A 26,839-nucleotide genomic window follows, 5' to 3' on the forward strand; every position below is an offset into this window, starting at 1 on the left:
CGCCGAGCATATGAGATGTATACCCATGTGTTACATCAAAAATTGCAGAACAATCTCAGCTCTCTCTCTATAATGAGGCACCATCGTCATAAGGCAGAAGTTTAAAGAGATAATATGGCTGTCAAGCTGGATAGTTGAAGCTTGATTTCCTTTTTTTTAATTCCTCAAATCTCGAGTCCCATAAGTGTCAAAGGATTAAGAAAAACTCAGTTAAAACCCATCTTGATTTCTTTAGCTTCAGTTTCCACATGTGTTCATATCAAACAGCGACGTGGGAGCATGAAAGGACAAAAGTAATTCAAACTCAAAGCTTATGTTTCCTCGCTGTAATAAATAAGTCTGCATGAATTGACGTCCACAGCTGAACAGCAGACTATTTGTACAACAAACAAACAAAAAAAAAACCTTTTAAAAAAGAATCCCGACATGTGCACCCTTAAGGACAACGAGTGTGTGGTCTCTCGCCAGAGTCTGTCTTCTGCCAGACAAGTCAAAAAAAAGAATAATTTGGAAATAAGGTCGACGGTGATCCTCTCGCGTCTCTCGTCGTCACCGAGACGAGGCCTCGAGTCCCAGAAACCCCGGACGGATCGCTGCGTTTTCCCGTTTTTTCTTCTTCTTCATTCAATCAGCGTGCAGGTGACGCCGTGTGAATGAAAGTGCGGCGGCGGCGTCTCTCCAGCCGGTCGACATTGAGAGTTGTGCGTCTGGCGCTCCTGAAGTCTGGCGGGCGTTTTGCTTCCCAGCTGGTGCCAACGTACGGGGATTACGTGGGAAGGGCACCTCCGGGGGACTCAGGGAGGAATCTATTAAGGAGTGTGTAGGAGTGTGTATATATACATATATATGTGTGTGTGTGTGTGTGTGTACGTCTGGACAGTGACGTCAAGTCTAGACGGGTTTCACGGCGTGCATTCAAGCCACGCGCCGCCAGCTGATAGACACGCTGCTAATAATCGCCACTCGTTGCTGTCGAGCCGGAGACATCCGCCCCTCTTCCATCAGCGTTTGTCACCGGGCTTTTCCACTGCTGCTCCACATCCTCCAGCATTTAGGAATTCAGAGGAATTGTAGTGAAAAGCGCTGTTTTAAAGGTGGATGTGATTTAAAGGTGGATGTGATTTAAAGGTGGATGTGATTTAAAGGTGGATGTGATTTAAAGGTGGATGTGATTTAAAGGTGGATGTGCTTTTAACCCTTTTAAAACTGTGGAGACCTCCTTTACCCTGAGTTTGAGTCGTCGTAGGAACCCCGCATTAATTCCAATACTTTTGTTTATTCTATGTATTTGTTCAGCAATGTCTTGGGAAAAAATGTATATCTGCAAAAAAATCACTTTTAAAAGATATTTTGATCATAACTATAAACATCCAGCATGATATGAGCCAGATTCTCTAAAAATGCCCCCTGGAGCGTCAATAAAACACCTTTATGGAAAGATTAGGACCTAAAGAATCAGAATCTGCAACAAAAATCACAATAAAACAAAGTCTTGTCCTGTTAGGAAGAGTTTCAATCAAAAAAACTGTGTCGTTCGGTTCAAAAATGGAGAAATGACGTATTTTATGCTAAAAGATTGTCTGAATGGGGCATGCTGGGACTTAAAATGGCTGCAGGAGGATTTTCTCACGGTTTTCCAAAGGGTTAATTGGTGGATGAATGATCGTAGACGTACAAACGATGGCTACAACGTTTCTATTTCATATTCATATGAACCGAAAACCCAGCGTGAAGAACACGGACCTCACACCCAGAACGTCATGGGAGCGAACCCGTCAATCACAAGGTGGCGACGCCCCTGAAGCATATCCTGCCCGATGTGGAGGTGATGAATCCAGCGAGGAGTAGGACCGTCTATTCTATATATAGATCACGTCATGGTGCACGTACGGAGAGCATGAACGAAGACAGACCCCAATGTGGTTCCTATTACTATCAAATAGGACCACAGTGTGTGTTGCTTTGCCCAACTGGGAGGCTTTTCCCTTTGCATCTCACCCAAAGTGGAAAAAAAAAAGAAGACAGTTTTCCGGGTTTAAAGCCGGATTTCGGAGTCCCGAGGACAAGGCGCGTAACCGATCTCCGTCTGAGGCCTCGTTCAAGAACATTACCTCTTTGATATATCTGCTGCGTCGCTGATGGGGGGTGAAATGCACATTATAGTTTCTATAATAGACGGCAGCTTGAAAGTGCATTTGTTCCAAATGTCAAATGCGTTCAAGAACGTGAAGTATTCTGGTATTTGATGCCGATGAGGACATAAACACACATGCACTTATACGATATTATCATCCAGGCACAGCGACATGTGGGTTAGAGTATGAAACAGAAAGGCCCAGATGAAACATACTCATCTTATGAATGAATGAATATAGACTTTATTAATCCCCAAGGGGACATTTGTTGACGGAATAGGAGCTTACGGACACAAAATTAAATATAAAACGGGGATTAAAAAGATGTAAACAAAAATAAAATGGATTAAAATACAAATAAAAGTAGCTCGGATGAGAGATACGTTCAGGTAATTAGTAGAAAAAATGCAAAGTGTGTGTGTGTATGATGCCGTGTTCACTCTAAAAGAGTTGCGAAAAGTCAATGCACACACGCAGATGATTTTAAAATAGCACATTTTTTCGCACGGCGTTGCAAATATTTGCCTTTTCATTTTTTTCAAACTGTTTTTCAAACTGACCGGGTCAGTTGAGGTTAGCTAGTCAAGCTATGTACTGCTAACTTTGGGGTAACATAGGCCGCGCCCCCTTTTCCGGCGTGAACGGTTGCAAAAAAAAAAAAAGCGAATTAACATAAAGTCCAGCGAGTGAAAAAGCGTCGCGAATATTCACAACTGTTTTGCTGTGAACGCACCATAAAAAAAATTAACAAACAATAGAAAAGTGCAAAAATGCAAAGTATATGCATTGTATGTGAAATGTAAATAAACAAAACACACGTTTAATGGTTAACTAGTCGACAGAGGATCAGGCAAGAGGTGATTTATTGTTTAGTCTTATAGATATCTAGCAGTAAGAGGTGATTTATTGTTTAGTCTTATGGATATCTAGCAGTAAGAGGTGATTTATTGTTTAGTCTTATGGATATCTAGCAGTAAGAGGTGATTCATTGTTTAGTCTTATGGATATCTAGCAGTAAGAGGTGATTTATTGTTTAGTCTTATGGATATCTAGCAGTAAGAGGTGATTCATTGTTTAGTCTTATGGATATCTCGCAGTAAGAGGTGATTCATTGTTTAGTCTTATGGATATCTAGCAGTAAGAGGTGATTTATTGTTTAGTCTTATATATATCTCGCAGTAAGAGGTGATTCATTGTTTAGTCTTATGGATATCTAAGAGGTGCCGCAACGAGAGGCAGCAGGTATTGACGTCTGTATCAGCAGCTGAAGGGTTCCCATCTCGCTCCAGGTCCAGATCCATTCCTCGCTGAAGTAAACAAAACCTTCATGACGAGAGGCCTCCTCCCTCAGCGGTCCCAGCGCTCCGTATCGTAGCTGTTTTCGTTCGGAAGAAGAAGAAAAAAGAAGCAGAAAAAAAAGAAAAGAAAGAAAAGAAACTGTCTGTTTTGCGTTAGGCGGCGGGGGGGACTTCAAAGCCGGTTGCGCCGGTTGTTTCAACTTTCAAGAAAAAAAAAACCTGATTATTAACATGTTTAAGTTTTTTTTTTAAAGGTAAATGGGGCTGGCGGAGAAAAAAAAGAAAAAAAAGCATGAGCGATGGAGAGGCAGGAACATACGAGGACGCTGGATATATATATATATATATATATATATATATATATATATATATATATATATATATATATATACCTGCATTGGTGACGGAGCAACCCCAACAGTAGCCTAATTCAGAGCAAATGGAAAGGCGGGGTCGTGGGTTTGCGCTGCGCAGCGTCACAAGCTGTTTGCAAGATCGCTTTACAGAAAAAAACACGAGGCGCTGAAACACAATTGAAAAGAAAAATCTGAATCCGGAAGATCTGCTTTTTATTATTTTCCTTTTTCTGCGGGCGTAATTGCTTGCTCATGTTTTACCGGCAGTCCCCTCAAAATGTTTTGTTTATTCATTCATAGTTTCACTTTTGGTTTGAGGGGGAAAAAACAACTAAACGAATCAACCTGATTTATGACACGTTATTGTCTCTTCTTGTATTTGTGTAACCAGACAAGACGTCTGCTTTTCCCCGGTCGCTCCTCTTCCTGCGTTAGCATCCTTATTTAATTCATCGTTTATAAAGCCTTGTTCCAGCGTTAACACTCGTTAGCAAGCAACTCATAAACACAGTTACGCATGTTTTATTCTTATGAAAGCCCATTTCTGCCCAAAAAAATAAGTCATAATTATGACAATAACAAAAAAAATCCTAACTATGACTTCTTTTTTTGTTGACTTTTTTTTTTGTCATGACTTTTTTTTGTCGACTTTTTTTTTGTCATAACTTTTTTTTTGTCATGACTTTTTTGGGGGGGAGATTTAGCTGTGCGTTAGCTGGGCTTTAGCTGTGCGTTAGCTGGGCTTTAGCTGTGCGTTAGCTGGGCTTTAGCAGTGCGTTAGCTGGGCTTTAGCTGTGCGTTAGCTGGGCTTTAGCAGTGCGTTAGCTGTGATTTAGCAGTGCGTTAGCTGTGATTTAGCAGTGCGTTAGCTGTGATTTAGCAGTGCGTTAGCTGGACTTTAGCAGTGCGTTAGCTGTGATTTAGCAGTGCGTTAGCTGTGATTTAGCAGTGCGTTAGCTGTGATTTAGCAGTGCGTTAGCTGTGATTTAGCAGTGCGTTAGCTGGGCTTTAGCGGTGCGTTAGCTGGGATTTAGTGGTACGGTAGCGGTACGGTAGCGGTACGGTAGCGGTGCGGTAGCGGTGCTGCCGTCCTCCATGAGGGACGACTCAGTACGCAACACTGATCGCGTCATTGATCGCGTCACCGACACGACTAACGGCTACGAAATATACGGCCTGCAGCGTTCAAGTCCTGCTCAAACACGTTGATCCTCGAGTGTGCCGCTAGTGTCTCGGCGTGTAAATATACTATCGGGAGTTTAAAAGGATAACCAATTAAACTTGTGTCCATAACCTTATGTTTTTAAGGCGTTATTCCCTCAAACTTCAGGAGGAAATACCCCACAGCTGAACTCAAACGGGGGATTAAATCCAGCGTGGAACCGCAACAGATTGTGAATTCTTTGGCCGGCAGCAGCCTCAGTAGACGGATCTGTAACGCGGCCACAATAAGCAGAGGAGCCACAAGAGGAAGTGATTTACAGGCTAAGGGCCGCTGTTAGTTTTTATAAAACGGTTACTACACAAACCAGCCAAATGTTTCATAAGATGCACGCGGGGCAGTAAAAAGTGCAATCATCTACTGATAATTTACTGACGTGTTCCCGCCGAGCCGCGTCGTCCTTCAGCGACACGCGGCGGTCGCCAAGAAACACAGACGCAGTGGAAGGAATGCTGCAACGCTGGGGAGGGATGTTTCACATTCATCTGGCCATCGCCTCTAATTGTGCAATTGCTGAAGTTTTCCGTAATCATCCGCGTGGGTACCGGGGGGGTTTTCGTCATTTACACCCCCGTTAGGCTGAAAGTGGAGTTTAGTTTAGTTTGGTACAGCGACGTCGAGGCGGTAACTTTAACTGCTCCTGAAGCTGCGTCATCATTTCTCGGCACAGTGGAGAGATATCAAGAAAGGTGAACACGACAGAAAATAAGATAGAAACTGTTATTAGTCCTGCAGATGAAATGATTCCTGCAGCAGTGAACACAAGAGACACACACAGTAAATACAAAATCAAGTATATAAGTATATATAAGTAATTAAGTATATAAATCAACTGTAACACAGTGGGTGGGCTTAGTGGTAAGTAGTTTGAAGAAGAGATGGACAGGATATTGAACACAAAATTTAAACAAAATAAACATAAATTATTAAATAAATAAATATATAAGGTTTTTTGTTTAATAATAATTAATAATATTTTTTTCATTTTATTTTTTATTTAAATTAATGTAGATACAATATTCACGTAAAATTTAAAAAAAAATTAAACATGAATGAATAAATAAATGAATAAATTTATAGATAAATAATATTTATAAAATATTCATGAATTAAAATTAATAATCTGTTTGTACACACATATTATTAATTTTATTTAATTATTTTTTATTTATTTTGTACTTATTTTTATTTTATTATTTATTTATTAATTTATGTTTTAATTTTGTATTCTATATTCTGTCCATCTCTTCGAACTTCTCACCGCTAAGCCCGCCCAGTGCTGCTAAATCCATCTATAATCGATCATAACCAAGGACTAGAACTTATCGCTGTTACAAGATATATGTTTTGTGATTTGTGTGCGATACCTTTTTTTTTTAGGGAGTTTAATGAGTTAAATACAAGGAGATCGTTCATATTTCCCTCATTATTAGTTCACGATATCGTGAGCCTTTCACTGGAGTTTTAATAAAACATTTACCTTTTTTTATTATAATGAATGTAATCACAAGCCGTACATGGGGGGTGAACAGCGGTGTTAAGTGTCAGGGAAGTAGAAAGCAAGGCAGCAAATGAATGAGGTCCAAATGCAACCTCTTTCTTTTTTGCACACTATTTGATTGATGCCGGCGTCCCTCCAGAACGCTGACGTCACGCTTGGAAGTCCTCCCGTCGGGCCAATAGGTGGCAGAAGCCGCCAGCGACAGCCGGACGAGACGTGACGGGACATTCCACCGTTTCCAGGCAAAGATGAGAGAAACTTCCTCGTCAATCTCTCAAGTGCCACTTTGTCTGATAGCTTTTCCACTCCAGCGAGAGGTGTGAGGAGAATGAGTGGGGGAGGAAAGAGCGGCGGGAGGGAGATGGAGAGAGAGAGAGGGAGGTAAATGTCACCGAGAGCACTCGGTGACGCTTTAAACATTCGCCAGCCTCGCGGTTCGTCACTCGCCTTGGCAGTTACCTCGCTGTGAGCAACAATAACAAAACAACAGTTCACGAGATGGCGAAAGCAGAAACCTCACCAGACGGAGCGGGATCACTTCAACCAGAGAAAGTACCACCTAGTAAAAAAAATAAAATAAATCAAATGCGAGCGCTCGCACATGCATGCAATGTGACGGAGCCCCCTTTGTAGTTTTGTTGATGACAAGTTTTGTGAGCGCGTAGAACAAACATTTGGGGCGTTTTTTTTTTTTTAATGGGGGGAACATGTTCTGAAAAAGGACCGCAATCAACCCAGTTAATGAAGTGTTCTGGAAGTATGAGAGGTTGATGATTTTTTAAAAACGTAAAACTGCAAATTTACTGCCAAAGTGCGGCGTGTTTGAGATGCCTCGCTAATAAGGAAAATGTCCGCGCCGTTTCTGATTTGAGTCGCATAAAATTGAGATTCCACGTTCAGGACACTTCTGCATGTTGTTAGCGTCCTATCTTGTTTGTTTGTTTGTTTACTCCATGACTCTTTGAGTATTAGACCAGCAGCCGTGCTCAACAATGGATTCCAGTTGTCGCAAGAGGAGCAAGATGTCCTCGGCAGCGTGAGCAACACACGCAGGATGTGACTCGAGTATCGCGGCTCCGGGTGTCGAGTGAGTGTGTCGGATTGAGACACATTGAGAGAGGGCTGACAGCAGAAGCTGTCATCTGGCAGTCATTCCTAACCTTATGAAGAACCTTTTTTTTTTGTTTCCATGAACTCAAAAGTAACATAACAATAGCTTTTGTCATGAAATCCAGAAAAAAAAGGGTTAGCGATGACGAGACGAGACGTTAAATACCATAGTGTGAGTTGCAGCTCCAGTACATATAACTGATTGAGCTAATGGTAGTCGCTCTTTGACAGGGTCATGGCTATTAAAGGTTATTGCCCTGGAATTAGCCTGTTAGGAAAAAGCCTAAGCGGTGAACTGACCCCACTAAGCTCTCCTAATCGCATGGCAGGAGTTTTCCTTCAGGTGAGAAATGGTTTCGTGGTCCACAATCCCATCGAGCAGGTGGGATTTGGCCCAAAAAAAAGTAAGCGAAAGGGAAGCGTCTGGCAGACTCTGTGAGCACGAAGGTCTCCTCCACAAATAAAGATATGGGGGAACATTGTGTGAGCAGATGTTCTCGCACACAAAAACGAACCACATGATGTTCACTGAGGACTCACGCTGTCAGTGTGGTTTGTTGAAAACCAGCCCAGGCTCCCTTTGAGTAATCAAACGAGCGTGTGGATTAACTTTGTTAAGGAGTTTTGGAGATCCGCTCAGCTGTGTCTCGACACGTTCACGCACATCTTCAATGGTTTTTGGTTTCCTCCCGCAAAGCAAGTTAATGGTTTTAATGGTTTAAATGGTTATTTCCAGGCCTGGAAAAGTCCTTCGAATTTAAAACCCCTAATAGTGTAGTACAAGTCCTGTAAATGTGTTATATTCATGTGTTCATGACATTAATTTAGCTGAGTTTTAAATAATTAACATGCTTTTAAAAGAAAGAGGCTCAAAATATCAGCAGCATACATACAGGCATCTATAAAAATGTTTATTCTTTTAATCAAACTATTGTCTCTCATTCATTTGTGTCATTTAAGGTTTACTGTATGCTTTGAATCCTCATTGTTAGTTTAAATACTACATTTTATCACTTTTTACTGTTTAGACACAGATTTCACACAATGTTTGCTCATGGACATTTTGTTTAATGTCATGGAAATGTGGTTAAAAGTCATGAAAATATGGTTAAAAGTCATGAAAATGTGGTTAAAAGTCATGAAAATGTGGTTTACAGTCCTGGAAATGGGGTTAAAGGTCATGGAAATGTGGTTAAAAGTCATGAAAATATGGTTAAAAGTCATGAAAATGTGGTTAAAAGTCATGAAAATGTGGTTTACAGTCCTGGAAAAGGGGTTAAAGGTCATGGAAATGTGGTTAAAAGTCATGGAAATATGGTTAAAAATCATGGAAAAGTCATTGAAATCCATTGGTCACAATCTGTATGAACCCTGCAATACAAAGATGTGAATGGTGTCGAGAGTAACTACGACAATGACCACAATGGCACATTTCATTTGAATCCCACAGGAGCGGACAACATCAAGAAGTACTGGAGTCGTTACTACCAGGGCTCGCAGGGCGTCGTCTTCGTTTTGGACAGCGCGTCGTCGGATGAGGAACTCGAGGCGGCCCGCAACGAGCTCCACTCGGCCCTGCAGCACCCGCAGCTCTGCACACTGCCTTTCCTCATCCTCGCCAACCACCAGGACAAGCCTGCAGCACGGACGCCAAACCAGGTAACCTGCTTCAGACCGTTCAAAGTGCTGGTTAAATCCATCCTGTGCACCTCTAAATGCAATTCACTTTAACTATTTCACAAGTGGGCACTGCAAAGTCTGCCTCTATGGCTCAATGGGTCTGTTAAAGAGACTTTGAGACTCAAGAGATTTTGTCAGTCTCATAATTTCATGACAGACTTCACTACTTTCTCGCAGTAGTAGTAGTATTTGTAGTGGTGGTGGTGGCATTGGGGAGTTGTGAGTAAACCTGGGAGCAATGCAAACACCCCAGATCAGGACAAACTAAAAATGACCAAAATATCTCTAGAAATTGGTGTTTTGAGAAGAAAAAATTGCGAAACCAAGACCTCTTTCTGCAGCCAGACCAGGAGTTTACAGGTTATTTACTTTTGGCCGTCCTGTACCCTTTGGTTAAGTTACATTGCGCTCATGCCACAAGGGTTTCACTAATCAAAGGAGTCAAGTACGTTGGCCAGTGTTTGACGGGCCAAAGTGTCTTTGAGATGTGAAATATCGCAAAAAAGTACGCCATTGCTTTAGCACAAAGCCAACGAACCCAAATGGACTGCGAGTGTGAACTGGGAATGTCTGGCTGAAGGCCCTTCTTGCATGAAGCTTCCAACTCTCCCCCCCGTCCCCCCACTGGAAGGCTTGATTTCCTAACTTGTGGGAAGTTGATGACGCCCAAGAGCTGTTGTGGCCCGAAGGTCTTGGGGGGTGCCTGTCTCGGCCTGATTACCTGCGAGTGGAACCCGCCGTTGATGGAGGTTGTCAGGCTGGAAGAAAAGGAAAAGGCTTTTCAAGTTTATGAATGACAAGAATGTGGACTCCAGAGGGATGGCAGCTTCTGTTGTTGGAGAAGCAAACATCTTGGAAGCAGTGTGGGGAATTCAGGAAGACAGACGTCCAAGGAGTCTAGGTTTCTCAGCAGGAGCGAGGGGGGAAAGTAGGACCTCGACTCTCGGGGGGGATATTACTGGGCGGTGTGGAGAGAACACTTAAGCGACCTCTGAACTCGACAGACATGTCCTTTTTACCCAAAAGTTACAGATCATCAGAAAGCTCGCCAGGGCAACAGGTCCAGGGATGTGAGATTCAAGACTCTTCATGTTGTTGGACTTTATTGGTGGATGCGCCTCTTCAAGCTTGCGACATTGTGTGCGACGAGTCATTGGGGTGTTGTGTCGGCTACCGGCCAGAAGATGGGAGGGAGCGATGGGTTGTACATCTGGGGTTCGCTCCTGGATGTCCGGGGCTAACACTTCCTTTGAAGACTTCTGCGAGCGGACCCTTTCACAAGCAGTCAATCGTCGTCGGGCGATAGCCGGTGGGCTCCGATGTTGCATTTCGGCCTCTTTTCTTTGCTCTCCACGCGACCGTTTTACCTGCATCCATCAAAGGATCCTATTTTTTCATCCCTTGAGCCATACAACTGTTCAACCTGCCAAAGTCTATCAAAGCTACTGTGTCTATCAAAGCTACCCCCTCAAACATGCACAGCCCCCACCCACTCACTCACAATTTATATACGGGGTTCACTATCTACTGGCTATGTTAGCCCCCTGCACACAACGCCTTGGCTAATGGCTATGTTAGCCTGCACAACACGCCCCCTCCCTCCATCCAATTTCTTCTTGTTTCTTTAATTTTTCTTTTGGACAATCTTTTTTAATAGTGTGTGTATGTATATATTATGTTGTGTGATGTGTCGAGCTACTTGGACCTTGAATTTCCCTTTGGGGATTGATAAAGTAATGATTTACCTATCTATCTATCTATCTATCTATCTATTGGCCAATATTACACAAGCTGCAAAGACAGAAACCCTGAACTCTTCAGACACCAAACTCGTGTCCCAGTTGCAGATGTTTGAATGACGTTTCGAATGCAGAATCTTTTCGTAGAGACGAGGTGTTGCACTGCAAGTGCGATCGGATGGTAAAAGTACTAGAAAGGACTCCTTTGAATTGAAAGGAGACAATTGAAAGTTGGTTTTGAGATCTTAATATCTTTTCTAGCACATCCGGCTGAGAGGAAAACCCAATGCTGGTGGTGATTGGTGACCTTTGTATCCACATAGTGTGGAAAGGCCTCAGGTCCGGGATGAAATGAGGGACTAAGATGTCCCCGGTTACAATGATTCAGATCTGGCTGTCTCCAAATTGTAATAATTTGTTTTTATTGCCATCATTTGTTTTTGTAGGACTTTGACATTCATTAGAAAACACGCAGAGCATGTGCGTCCAAGATGTTTGCGTTTTTTTTTGTTTTGTTTATCGTTGCCAGTAAATGGGCCATGAAACAGACTTCGAAACTCTGGAACACAGATCACACACACACAACACACAACACACACACACACACACACACACACACACACACACACACACACACAGTTATTTTTTTGTTAGTCTGTATGTTTTTTTCCCTCCTCATGGAAGTTTTAGATTCTCGTGTCTGGCAGCTCAACTTCTCTTCAAAACTAAAGACACATCAAACATGGCTCTAATTTCAGCCCGACAAGATTATTTTAGTTAAATTAACACTCAAGTTCCGTCCATATTTTTCATATTAATCCCCTCTGTACGTCGATTGAGTAGGAAGGAAGTGATGCAAGGCGTCCGACCAGAGCCTCGCGATGACGCATGGTTTGTTCCAGCCTTTCTTTTCTTTTCTTTTCTTCCTCTCTTGTGTCTCCAATAGTAGTTTAGCCACTGCACCAACAGACAGGATGTAATAGTTAGAATATAGTAGAAATGTCACGTAGTAGTCATGAAGTAGTAGGTCATGTCACCGCCTCCCCTCAGGACGGGATTAATCACCGCTTGTGGAGGCAGGAATGAAATACAGCACAACCAGGGTAGTCTGTCCCACACCTCTCTCTCTCTCTTTTCTCTCTCTCTCTCTTTTCTCTCTCTCTTTCTCTCTCTCTCTCGCCTCCTCCTTGCTGGCCTCGCTCTACCACTCTACCTCCCTCACTGAAGGAGCCTCTTCTTGGAGTAGGATGTTATGGATAGCATTCCCTCTGCGCCGCTCGCTCATGTTTCAAAAAACCTGGAACCTCACTTTCCTACACACACACACACACACACACACACACACACACACACACACGTATACACACACATGCATCATCTGCAGAGGCCTATTTAATGTTAATGCTGAAGGATAACAAAGATGGATGCCTGCAAAGAGGATCATCTGCGTTTTTTTTTTTTCCTCAAGCCCGGGACCACCGGGGTGTCGCCGCTCTCCGGTGATGGGAAAGAAAGTCCTCGGTGGGAAAAGGGCCGCGGAGACGAGTCCCCGAAACCCGAACCCATGACTCCACTCGAGTTAACTTAGTTTACACGAATCAGTGTGTGTCGGTTCGCACTCGAGCGCCGCACAGCGGCCGCGGTCCCAGAAACCTCCGCTAATCTCATTGATATTTTTTTAAACGGCAACTGCTGGTTTTCGAGCCCCATCGACACGGCCGGCCTCGTGGTCGGCCCTGCGTACCTCTGCTCAACAATCCGGGGTCTGTGAGAGACACACACACACACACACTCACACACACACACACACTCACACACACACACACTCACACACACACACTCTCGCACACAGGTCCTAGCGTGACGTGTCCTCTGCCGCGTTCGACCCCGTCATTGCATCGGTCTCCGGGGTGCATCGACTCGTCTGAACTGTTTGCAAACACACGGCTGACACGTGAGGCTCGGCTCGCGGCGTGTCGGGGGGCGAGGAGGGGAGGAGGGGGGGGGGGGGATTAGGAAGGGGGGGGTGTCGGGTCATTCCGGTTCATAACGATTGACTTACATAAACAGAGTTGATCGGGGCGGCAGAGGAAGCCGAGGTTAGCGCCGCGCCGCTGGGAACGCGGACGCTGCTATTTTTTGCATTTGTCTGCAGCGTCACACACACACACACACACACACACACTCTCTGTCTTGCATTGAAAGAAATCCACACGCACTTGATTGTATTTTCTCACCAAAGAACGGAGGGACATCTGCAATCCAACATCCTGTTTGCTCTTTCTTTTTTATGACAAGCGGCCGATTGGAGGTCTCGACACGAGGCGGCTCGCAGCGACAGACATCCTGAATTCATTCATTCGACTCCACGGACGGTTTGATGGCACACTTACAGAGTATACAGAGTGTCTCTGTATACACTTTGTAATCCATTCGTGTGTGTGTGTGTGTGTTTGAAATTACACGGTCATTAAGGAGCGTTACCATGCTGGCGTGTGCATATTATCATCTGACTCACGGCTGCGTCACTGACGGAGAGCTCAGTGTTCTCGTGACTCACGAGCGATGTCTGCTGAGACCAAAACTAAATGTTTCAGACCAACTCCAGAAAAATAAGTCACGGACGGACTCCGCCTCTTCTCCCCAAACCCGACTGCTGCTTCTTCTTCTTCTTCTTTCACTTGTACTGTAAGCCATCGACCTCGAGAACCCTCGCTCAGGCTATCGGCTCTGGGTAATATCGGGTGTCGCACTGTTGAGGATAAGATAATTAAAAAATATAGAAAGAACGGGAGTGGAAACAGTCGGCCCCGCTCAAGAGGGCAAAGCCTCCACATGTCAAGCAAACATTTGCTCGGCATCCGCAGGGGTCTTTCACTTCCCTTACAGAGGAGCTTTCAGAGACTTATGGACGCATGTTGACAACGAGATGTGCTCAGCGTGATTTAGACCTGCGGACGGACGCAACATCAATTATTTTGAAAGCTTAAAAACCAGGAAAGACCCACCAACAGCTGACTTATTGGTGTTTGAATCCACATTTCTGTGCCAATAGCAACCTGTTTCTCCTCTTGCTAGACGCTCTGGATTATATTATCACTGGACAGGCTTCATATGCGTACACATACTTTGAGTTTTGCACTTCACATTTTGCACAATTTAATTGCTAAATTTATACTCTGCAGCTGTTTATACTCTGCAGCTGTGTGTATGTCATATTTTTGTACATATCTTTCTTCCCTGTTTTTATATTTTATCTTGCGTGTTTATTTTGTGTCTGCAAGATGTAAGACGCTACTACGACAACACACTTCCCCTTAGGGATTAATAAAGTATCTACCTACCTATCTACCTACCTACCTACTTACCTACCTACATTCTTATGTATCTACCTTCCTACCTATGTATCTACCTACCTTCCTATGTATCTACCTACCTACCTACCTTCCTACCTACTTACCTACCTACATTCTTATGTATCTACCTTCCTACCTATGTATCTACCTTCCTACCTATGTATCTACCTACCTACCTACCTTCCTACCTACTTACCTACCTACATTCCTATGTATCTACCTACCTACCTTCCTACCTATGTACCTACCTACCTTCCTATGTATCTACCTTCCTACCTATGTATCTACCTTCCTACCTATGTATCTACCTACCTACCTACCTTCCTACCTACTTACCTACCTACATTCCTATGTATCTACCTACCTACCTTCCTACCTATGTACCTACCTACCTTCCTATGTATCTACCTTCCTACCTATGTACCTACCTACCTACGCATCTACCTATGTATCTACCTACCTACCTTCCTACCTATGTACCTACCTTCCTACCTATGTACCTACCTTCCTACCTATCTACCTACCTACCTACCTTCCTACCTATGTACCTACCTATCTACCTATGTATCTACCTACCTACCTTCCTACCTATGTACTTACCTACCTTCCTACCTATGTATCTACCTACCTACCTTCCTACCTATGTACCTACCTACCTACCTACCTTCCTACCCATGTACCTACCTTCCTACCTATGTACCTACCTACCTACCTATGTATGTACCTACCTACCTACCTACCTATGTATCTACCTACCTACCTTCCTACCTATGTACGTACCTACCTACCTACCTACCTACCTATGTATCTACCTACCTACCTTCCTACCTATGTACGTACCTACCTACCTACCTACCTACCTATGTACCTATGTACCTACCTTCCTACCTATGCACCTACCTACCTACCTGCTTATGTATGTATCTATCTATCTATCTATCTATCTATCTATCTATCTATCTATCTATCCGTAGTTGTACCTACCTTCCTACCTATGTACCTACCTTCCTACCTATGTACCTACCTACCTACCTATGTACCTACCTACCTACCTATGTATGTACCTACCTACCTACCTACCTATGTATCTACCTACCTACCTTCCTACCTATGTACGTACCTACCTACCTACCTACCTACCTATGTATCTACCTACCTACCTTCCTACCTATGTACGTACCTACCTACCTACCTACCTACCTATGTACCTATGTACCTACCTTCCTACCTATGTACCTACCTACCTACCTGCTTATGTATGTATCTATCTATCTACCTATCTATCTATCTATCTATCTATCTATCTATCTATCTATCTATCTATCTATCTGTGGATAGTTCTGTTTTTTCTCTTCCAAAAATGAGTAAAACATGAACATTTCCGACCTTTTTAATTTCTCGTTGAACCTTTAATCTCCTGCAGAATCCACAAAATGCCCCCCCCCCCCCCCCCCATCCTCTTACCCCCTCTTACCTCCCCCCTAACGGATGTTTCCCTCCGCGCTGTGGATGCCGACTCGTTCGCAAAAACCAGACTGAGAAGCTCTTGCCGGTCGCGGTTTGTGCGCGTGTGTGTGCGGTTTGTCTCCAGGAAGTTTGGGAATATTTATACGTCTCGGCATTACTTATTGACGACGCTTGTCAAAATGCTCTACCAGTCGGAGCCCAGTTGCTTAATATTAAATGAAAGTTTCTCTAAAAGTAACCAAGCTACATGTCAGAAAAACAGGTGGCGAACCACTCTTCGCCCCCATCGGCCCGGTGTAAGTGCAGCGCGTCTCCTCGGGCCCGGGGATAAAAGCACAATTAAAGATATGCCACTTCCTATTCCCTCAATTTTTTTTTTTTTCTTTCATACGTCGTCCTTTTCGGCTCGTCGGAAGCATCGCGGCGAAACCTCTGAGTGAACCCCGGGAAAAGTGTCGGGATTATGCACAGCGCGTCCAGCTGCAGCTACACTCATCCCCCCCTCTCTCTCACACACACACACACACACACACACACACACTCGTTTATTTAGGTTATCTAGAGGACGCATGCTGAGGGGTGACGGGTGTGTGTGTGTGTGTATTTCTGCATCTCAGAACGAATTAAAACAGAAAAAGAGAAGCACAGGAGATGTTTTTATATTATGTCCTGATACCAATAAATATATATTTTTTCCGAGGAAAATTAGGGCGACGTGTCGGACCATCGTCCGCCGCCATGTGGACGCCAGGACGCGGTCGACAGCCGCTTCCCCCCCGCGAGACCTCTGAATAATCGGCCGCGTGCACGTGTCCTTTAAAGGTCTCTTATAAGACGCCATATATATATACACGCGGTACGTTATGCATGTTTTCATTATTCATCAGAATCTCCATTAGCTTTTTACTAAGTAAACAAGTCCCGGCGAGGGTCAGTGCACATCGCCTTGAGATGCTTTGGGCCGGTGGGAGCTTCTTCACCGGAGCGCTGCTCGGGTCATCAGCGGGTGAGGACGGCAGCACTGTACTCGTACTGTACGTCTGGGAGGAGGGGAGGGGGCGGGGCTTAAGCATTACAGCTGCATCCTGTTGCAAAGCAGAGAATAATCCTCTTTTTAAACGTGTGTTTATATGTTCTGATGATTTAAAAAAGTCATTTTAAAGCCAAACTTTAAAAAAAAAAAAAAAAGTAGTTTGCATAACTGACGGCATTAAAGACACGCAGGAGAAGAAGGTTGTGATGAAGAGGGAGAGAAAGAGGAGAAAGAGGAAGAAGAGGCGGAAGAGGAGGAAGAGGAAGACAAAGAGTAAGAGAAAGAGGAAGAAGAGTAAGAAGAGGAGGAAGACAAAGAAGAAGAGGAAGAAGAGTAAGAAGAGGAGGAAGACAAAGAAGAAGAGGAAGAAGAGAAAGAGGAGGAGGAAGAAGAGAAAGAACAATATGAGGAAGAAGAAGGGGAAGAATAGGAAGAGGAAGACAAAGAACAAGATGATGAAGAAGAGGAAGAAAAAAAGAGAGAGGAAGAGAAGGAAGAAGAAGAGGAGGAGGAAGAGAAAGAAGAAGAGGAAGAACGTGGAGTCTTAACCTTTGATCTTCCCAAAATGATTTGCTTTTAAATCGTTTAGACGGTTTAAGTTCTAAATGACGATCGGACGGTCTGAATTAAAACACACACACACACACACAGACACACACACAGACAGGGATGGAGCTGCTGGTCGGTCTCCATCTAGCAGTGGAAGGTAACACACGGTGCTGCATGTTGAAGTGAACACGCGTGTCGTCCTTTATGTCGAACACGACTTTGTTCAACTGAGTTTTTCTTTTCGTCTTCGCAGAAGAACGAAATGTTTTTATTGGAAGATGTTTTGGATCTTTCAAAGCGACTTTTCTCCATCTGAACTCTGCAGAACCTCCCCAAAAAAAAAGACGCAGCTGCGCCGCAGGTTCTTGTGAAAGTTACACACACACACGCACACACACACACACACACACACACACACACACACACACACACACACACACACACACACACACACACACACACATCCACCAGGTCTGAGTCCTATTGGCGGCTCTCTCCTCCGGCGATGACACGGTACACAAATGACGTCCCCTCCTCACAGCAACCGCTCTGTTGGCAGAACAAGGCGGCCCGTTTGCTGAACACAGACACACACACACACACACACACACACACACACACACACACACACACACAGGGCCGGTGTTTTTTCCCCGGGTCACTCCTTATTTACGGTGTCATGTTTGTGACTCGGGGTGAGAGAAGGTGGTGGCGGCGACGAGGGGATGAAGGGAGGCCTCACTGGGGCCCTGTGTGTGTGTGTGTGTGTGTGTGTGTGTGTGTGTGTGTGTGTGTGTGTGTGTGTGTGTGTTGGTGCGAGTGTTTTTCAGGGGCAGGGCGGGTCTGCAAGGAGGGCAGGAGGAAATGTGGGACAAAATTCCTCGTTGACATCAATCTCCTGCCGTTGGGGGGCCCAAGGAAGCCGGGTGGAGGGGAGGGAGGGAGGGGGTGGGGAGGGTGGAAGAGAAGGGGAGGTCCAACCCCCCCCTCCCTCCACCCATCCCACCTCCACCCACCCCTGTTGATATAACACCTCAACAAAGCAGGTCTGTTTGGATGGATGGGACTAATGGGCTCTTGTTTTAAGAAGACGAGGCTGTCGGCGTTCGTGTTGTCTGAGGAAGAGAAGGAAGCCACAACGGAGCGCTGGAGGGGAGAGAAGGAGAGGGAGAAGGGAACAGAAGATGGAGATGAACGGGTGGTGGGGACGACCGTAAACGACGGGGGAAGACGGGCGAGGCCGCGATGCCGCGGCGGCGGCGGCGGCGGCTCCGAGAATAAAGACGGAAGCATTGAAACATTGCGGTCAAATGACTGAACAGGAAAAAGCGTCTTCTCATGCTGTCTTTCTCACACACACACACACGCACACACACGCACACGCACACGCCGAGTCGATCCAGCCCCCCCCCCCCCCCGCTGTGCTTTAAGTCCACTGCGAGGGAGGAACCACGCCTGGTATGAATTGAGTGAAGCACATCTGTTTCCAGTGTACCAAAAAAAGAAGGTGACGGCGCTTCATGCGTCGCGACAGAAGTTTTTCCCACCGCACGGAGCGAGCGGCGTCACGCGCTCACACGGATCCTCGCGAAATGACTTCTCTAAACATCCGTCTCGCAGAAAGAAATAAAAAAAAAACAACTCATTTTCACTCTCACTCCCCTTTCCCGTCCGTCCTCCGCCGGCGATCGTTTGTCTCTGTCAGAGCTCGGCAAATTGATGACAGACGGACACACATGTTGACGCAGACGTGGTTTTGATCCTAGAAGGAGTTGTTTTCCTTCACACACACACACACACACACACACACACACACACACACACACACACACACACACACACACACACACACACACACATAAAGGTCCGATGAGAACATCTCCTGAGCTTATTTTCTGCGAGGGGTCAGAGGTCGAGGCCTCCCCACGGAGCTTCCTCGGCCTAATTTCTCCTCCGTTGCTCTTCATTTTCCTCACGATTGCACCCAGCGTCGGTCTAACTATGTGTGTGTGTGTGTGTGTGTGTGTCGGAGTGTGTGAGAGGGACACACACCTGAAGAAGAGGAGGAGGAGGAGGAAGAGGTTGGACCTTTACACGTCTTTCGCCATCTGACGAGTGGTGAAGGGTTCTTCTGTTTTCTGGATTTCCCGGCGGTTTTGTTGTCGCTCCTTGATATTCAGTTCTTACATGGAAGTCATGGCATTTTAAACTTTAAAAGTTATTTTTAGTGACTGGAAAAGTCCTTGAAACAAAATAAAAATCCCAAAAGTGTAGTAAAAGTCAAAAATCTACATTTTTATCACTTTTTACTGTTTATCCCCAGATTTCATGTTTGCTCTTGGAAATTTGGTTAAAAGTGATGAAAATTTGGTTTAAAGTGATGAAAAACTGGTGAAAAGTGATGGAAATTTTGTGAAAAGTGATAGAAATTTAGTCAAAGTGATGGAAATTTGGTGAAAAGTGATGAGAATTTGGTGAAAAGTCAAAATGCCGTCATTTCTATTGACAAAACCCTCCAGAAACTAGGAATTAAAAATCCCCAGGCCTTTCGCATTTTAAAGCCCCACCCCCTTTTTTTCTAGCATTTAGTTTTGTGTCGTTTTTTTTGGGGCTGCCGTTCATTCACCTCCAACGTCACACTCACCCTGCACCTGACGCACAACTCCTCTCTGAACATTGTGCTGAAACAACAATGAACTGCACCCGCTGATTGACGCCAGAGCTTTTCTTTAAAGGAAACACAGCACATCCCTTGATGCCAAACGATACGACTCCTGCAGCGTCGTGTTGAGATGCACCCACAGGGCGAGTCTCTGAAGCCTGGTTGCTCCAGCATGTGAAAACGTGTAACTCACTGCAAGGCGTGTGTGTGTGTGTTTTTTTTTTTCTGGAAGGGAACAGCCGTCGCCAAACCCCACAGCTGAGCGGTGTTTTCTTTTTTTTATCCTTTTTTTTCTTCTTCTCCTCCTTTAGCAGCCAGTTTCTGTTCTCCTGTGGTCTGCAGGAATGTGAGTCGCTCAGTGATGGAAAACCCACAACCAATCAAAGCCCCCCCCCTACCCCCCCTCACACACACACACACACACCTCTTCCCTCCCTTCATGCAAGAGGTCTCATGCGACCAATGCATGCGTCCCCCTCTTCCTTCACAATAGAAATCAGAGAGCAACCTGCACAGCAGGGGGGCGATAGATCACTGCATGACAGGTGTGTACTTCTACGTGCTTCCTTGTCCTTTCGGCCAATGCCAATCGGTTGTTGTTGTTGTTGTTGTTGTTTAGCTATTTCCACGCTCATGTTTAATGGAGACGTCCCGATCGGCCAGTGACAGCTAAAGGTGAGGGCCATGCCAGAAAGGAGAGGTCAGGTCACGGTGGAGGGAAGTAGTCAGCCGGCCTTTTTGTCTCTATTATCAGGCTTCCTTAAATAAAGTGGGAGGAGTTGGGTGGAGGGGCGGTGGGAGGAGGGGGGGGGGGGGGCAGTAGGGGCCCCACGTTTGATCATTGATCTCCATGACCCCATTTGAAGGGTTTTAATCTCTCGGGTTTGACCTCCTCGAGGATTTCTCTTTCGCGGTACGGGGTGAACTATCTAGCGAGTGAGGATGCGGCGGGGGCGGGCGGGGGTGTTTTGTTTCCACCCGATCGGAGATACTACGAGGAGGGAGGGAGGGTGGGTGTGGGTGGTGTAACGTGCAAGCCAGGAAGGTGCACGCATGGGTGCTGCGTGTGCGCACATGCACAAGTCTACGCAAACTTTGTACAAGCTGTTTCTGCGTTTTTTTTCTTTCTTTTTCTGCCTGCTTAACCACAGATACTCGTGCATCAGTACATCTCACCATCAACGTTTACGCAGGCCCATCTCACCCACGCTTGAGGTTTTCTCGTACAAACATGTCTCTCCTGTTCGAGGTTTTTATTGAGAAATTCCTGGTATGGACGCATCTGCATCATGTTGTTTTGGAGGAATATGCCTCCACTCCTCCTCACCCCCCTCTTTCTCTTTACTTCCTTTTCAAAACACAGTAGTAGTAGTAGTAGTTGTGGTAGTCCTGATGCATCTTTAAAAGGTACAACGCCATGCGCCGGTCGGCTCGTGGACATCCAGCTGGTGGAACGGCGATTGCCCTTTTCCTCCCGAGGATGTTCTTCCATTAATGCAAATTTCCTAACTCTATCCGCAAAGAAGATTTAAGGCTAACTTTCCTCCGGGCTTTGGGCCTCAAGTGTCCCGAGGCGCTGCTCTCCATGACAATAAGAGGATAATGCCGTCTGCGTCTTCGGGGCTCAAACCGAGTGTTGTGACAAGACGGCCCAGACTGCACCCTTTCACATACATCCGCGCCACGATTGAGCCGCCGCATGCGCTAAACCTTCTGGGTATTGTCCGTATCGGTGCAGGGAGGGGGGGGGGATAATGGACCGTGGGCCAGCGGGGGGAATATAAATATAATATTTGCATGTCCTGCGTTGAGTTGTGTGTTTTAGTTGTGCAAAGCTCAATAGTGATGCAGCCTTTCTTTGCTTTTTAAAGCCTTCTCAGATCACAGTTTGTAGTAATTCACGTGGATCTACTTGTCGAGAGTATTTAAAAGCAAATTAAAGGTCTGAAACGATACGCTGGCTTTTCTGCAAGAAAGCTCTTTTTTTTTTAAGGACATGACGTGTCGACTCTGGATGAGGTTTAAGACACTTAGTCACATGTATGCGTCTCTTTTGGCCAGATCACAAATATGATTAAGAAGATTAATAATACCTTACTCTAGCTAAAACAATGACCTTTTAGCGTCCGTTGGCAAACCCACATGTTCTGCGAGTGCGTTCGTCTTCGCAGGCTCTAACTCTCACCAATCATGCATCGATGATGCGATTTCAAGGTGTCTTGTATTAAAACTTTGGCTTCATATGAGACAATTATTATGGAAATAACTATGTATTATGGACCTGACTCTGTTGGGCCCGTAGACTGTAAAGAGGAAGTGGACGTAGACCCTAAAGCATACTTTTCTTTATGGTCTGTTATGGTATAATTTACTAAATGAACATTATGCTGTATTAAAGGAGAGAAACTAGAGATTGAGACATGAACTCATGTTTACAATGTTTACTGAGGGAATACATCAAGAGAGAAGTAGAGTCATTTATAAAGACTTCTATACAACCAGAGGAGTCGCCCCCTGGTGGTCAGGAGAGAGAATGCAGCTTCAACACATGAAGCATAGACTTCTATACAACCAGAGGAGTCGCACCCTAGTGGTCAGGAGAAATTATGTAACTTAACATGTGAAGCATAGACTTCTATACAACCAGAGGATTCACTCCTTGGTGGTCAGAAGAGAGAATGCAGCTTTAACACATGAAACATAGACTTCTATACAACCACAGGAGTCGCCCATTGGTGGTCAGGAGAGAGAATGCAGCTTTAACACATGAAGCATATACTTCTATACAACCAGAGGAGTCGCCCCCTGGTGGTCAGGAGAGAGAATGCAGCTTCAACACATGAAGCATAGACTTCTATACAACCAGATGAGTCGCACCCTAGTGGTCAGGAGAAATTATGTAACTTAACATGTGAAGCATAGACTTCTATACAACCAGAGGATTCACCCCTTGGTGGTCAGAAGAGAGAATGCAGCTTTAACACATGAATCATATACTTCTATACAACCACAGGAGTCGCCCCCTGGTGGTCAGGAGAGAGAATGCAGCTTTAACACATGAGGCATAGACTTCTATACAACCAGAGGAGTCGCCCCCTGGTGGTCAGGAGAGATTATGTAACTTGTGAAGCATAGACTTCTATACAACCAGAGGAGTCGCCCCCTGGTGGTCAGGAGAGAGAATGCAAGTTTAAGGCACTTCTGCGTTGGCTTCACTCGGCAGGTATCCTCCTGGTCGGGCCACAAGATATTCCCATTACCTTTTTGAGTTATTGTTGTTACAAAACCAGCTGTAAACAGTGAGTCAAATCCAACGTTGTTGTTGTTGCAGAGCCAAAAAAGACCTTCAGGCGCTGGGGCTCAAGAACTTTTAGTACAATTTTGAACGCACTCTTTTTTTCCTCCGGCAGACTGCAGATGATGTCATTGTTTGTGACTGATTTCCCAAGCAGTCCTTCAGCTGATTAACATCCAAAACAGCCACGGGTTGCAGCCACTGACCGATTCAGGTGGTCCATTGGCTTTGATCACACACAAACATGCACACACACACACACACACACACAATCGTTTTGGAACCAGTTTTGTGCCTAATGACTTCTGAGAAAAGAATGATGTTCCGCCGATCGCTTTGTTTGATCTATGTGTTGTCGACATAGATCACAGTTCTGTAGCACACTTCATTGAGGTCGCTGCGTTTTTCCTCTCTTTGTACCTGCTCCTTCCCAGAGCAATCAGCGGCTGATGATGAGGTGTTTTTAGTGCGCTGTTTGGGGTTCTCAGGGTCATGGAAAACCTGGAAAAGTCTTGGAAGTTGTGTAAAAGTCGTGTAAATGTGTTATATTCATGTGTTCATGACGTTCATTTACGCTGAGTTTGAAATAATTAACATGCTTTTGAAAGAAAGAGGCTCTAAATATCAGCAACATACATACAGGCATCTATATAAATGTTTATTCTTTTAATCAAACTATTGTCTCTCATTCATTTGAGTCATTTAAGGTTTACTGTATGCTCTGAATCCTCATTGTTAGTTTAAATACTACATTTTGTCACTTTTTACTGTTTACACACACATTTCACACATTGTATGCTCATGGAAATTCGATTAAAAGTCATGGAAATTTGGTTAATTCCTGAAAAAGCCACGGAAATGTGGTTTAAAGTCATAGAAATGTGGTTAAAAGTCATTGAAATTCGGTCAAAAGTCATGGAAATCCATTGGTCAAAGTGTGTATGAACCCTGTCTTTCTATTCCGAGGCTTTTTATCGTGAATAAATGTCGGCGTGTTTTTTTTTTAGAAGAAACCCCGCGACAGGAAGGCCGAAGCGGGACTGTTTTCATTTGAAGCGTCTCTGGTATTCAGGCCGGGGCGATTAAAGTCTCTTTCAACTCGTCTCCTCCGCAAAACCTCCAGATGCAGCCGGGTGTTCGTCAGACGAGGTTGTGCGTCGCTCCAACGCCGGCGTCCGCGAGCAGCTGTGCGGATGTGCTCGCTCCACGCGGAAAAACAAATCAGAACGGCCTTGTTTTACATCAACACAACCTTTCTGCCGTAATCTCCCTTTTCCTCGCCGTGTCACACTCCCACACACAAACACACACACACACACACACGCCATGGTGTTATGTGGTCAATTCGCTGCTCGCCCTCAGGAATCCAGCTGCGCCAACACACACAAACACACACACACACACACACACACACACACTGACGCTGTGGTCTCCCTCTCCTTTACCGTCCTCAGCTGGAAAGGTTTAACAAAAAAACTTGCACAAGATCCCTGGGAAGGGGAAAGCGTGGAGAACGGATTTGATGTGAGGAGGAAAACCGCAGCGCCGGGTGAGCTGTGATAATGACAGACTGAACGCTTCCTGGCTTCTTGTTTTTTCAGGGGGGAAGATACTGATGTCGGAGGCGGGTTGGAGGGGGGGGGGGGGGGGGCGTCACCTTAGACGCTCGCCATAGCCGGGGCGCGGAGATTTACGCCACTGGCGAGCCGGAGGTGGAACGCACAAAAGCCCCAGAATGAGAGCGGTTTTGTGGCCTGGACGCCACCGCCACCTCCACTTCTGCTGCTTATCTCGCCTGCCCCATCGTCTGGAGCTCTTTTTATCGAGCGCAGCGATTGTATCCAGGCCGCGGGGTGTTTTGCGTGTCGCTCTACTTGCTAGGTGTGCTCGAACAAAAGTCTTATCTTGTGCCGGCGATGAGGACTTGATGCACGGCTACAGCCGCCTGGTTCATATATTCCACTCACACTGGCTTTTTCAAACGTGGTTGATTGCGGTTTGATTCCCATTTGACATATTTAAGGTTTAAGAGGGTGCTCTCTCCTTCCAGTACGGTGATATTATCAGCGTCCACGATGCTGATAAACTGCTGTTTGGCTCTTCTTAGTGCTCAGACTCTCTCTGTGGACTTGAAAGAGAAAACTAAACCCTTAGAGTTTTTGGCTCAAGGGCCTCTTCTTTCCCCCGGAAAAAAGAAAGGGGGGGATGAACTGAAAGATTTGGCCCAGTCGCCTCAGTCCTCCTCGGCTCATTTACCTTTCTTATTCTTTTCTGGCGGCGCTCTGAGTCGGGTGAATCTGAACTTTCCTGCGCTGTGACGAGAGTGTGTGCACGAAGCGTAGATTTGTTTAATTTGACTCATTTAGCGTCCGAAAAAGCACCGCGGCCACGCCCACTTAGCAGACCGGAAGTGTGGTCCGTTTCAAGCCATCGGAGGAGCTCTTGACGCGCCATCTTTGAAGTAGAACATCTCTTCTATGCCAATAGGTAGCGCAGATGGATAGATTATCTATTTATCCATCAATCTATCTATCCATCCATCCATCTATCTATCTTTTCATCTGTCCATCCATCCCTCTATCCATATATCCATCTATCTATCCATCCATCCCTCTATCCATATATCTATCTATCCATCCATCCATCCCTCTATCCATCCATCCATTCCTTCAAATCTATCTATCTATCTATCTATCTATCTATCTATCTATCTATCTATCTATCCTTTTATCTATCTATCCATCCATCTGTCCTTCCCTCCATCTATCCATCTATTCATCCATCTATCCTTCTATCCATCCATCCGTCTATCCATCCATCATTCTTTTCTATACTATACTAAAAAAAGCAGCGTAACACAGTCTGACTCCGGCTCAGTAGACGACCTTGAGACACACACATCACGTCAGAGAGAACCAAAAGATCAAAAGTAAGGTTACGTTTCACTCCGGGAGATGCTCATAACTCTCGTTGTCGCAGACGCAATAAAGCCCTCACGAGGAAGGGAGGCGATACCGTGGAAACATCTGGCAAACCAGCAGAACATCAGTCTGCAGAAATGCTCAGTTCTCAGCTGTTTGATGAGCAGCTAACGCTAGTGATGTCACACGGAGATGGATTACAAGAACAGATACATGACCGCTCATGCATATTCATACTACAATACACACTAAAATATCAAGATTAGGGCTCAAATTCAGCTTCGCTTAGGGACTTACATACTCTTTAATAAGGATTCAGAGTGATAGATATAGAAGGTTTTGATGTTGTGAAGTCTTTAACAGCTCCAGGTAATGAATCAAACATGTGTCCGACATTAAGTAGCGCAGGTAGCAAGGTTACGCAGTGTTGGCCTCCTCCTGTGTGATGCTGTAATGACGCTCTCTGTCCGAAGCGTCTGCATTCCTTCATGGCACAACCACCTCCAGATGTTATC

General features: G+C 45.1%; 1 protein-coding gene across 2 annotated transcripts in view; it reads left to right on the forward strand.

Moving 5' to 3' along the window:
* Positions 1-26,839, forward strand: part of LOC137778903 (ADP-ribosylation factor-like protein 15) — an 87,643-nt gene that overhangs the window by 31,178 nt on the left and 29,626 nt on the right. For both annotated transcript variants that reach the window (XM_068566261.1, XM_068566262.1), the window contains exon 4: positions 9,073-9,281. In XM_068566261.1, coding sequence (XP_068422362.1) covers positions 9,073-9,281 — 209 coding nt within the window. The remainder of the gene's footprint in view (positions 1-9,072; positions 9,282-26,839) is intronic.

This window comes from Clinocottus analis, unplaced genomic scaffold (assembly GCF_023055335.1).
Source record: "Clinocottus analis isolate CAN_PGR_092001 unplaced genomic scaffold, fCliAna1.0.p SCAF_7, whole genome shotgun sequence".
Taxonomy (NCBI): Eukaryota; Metazoa; Chordata; class Actinopteri; order Perciformes; family Cottidae; genus Clinocottus; species Clinocottus analis.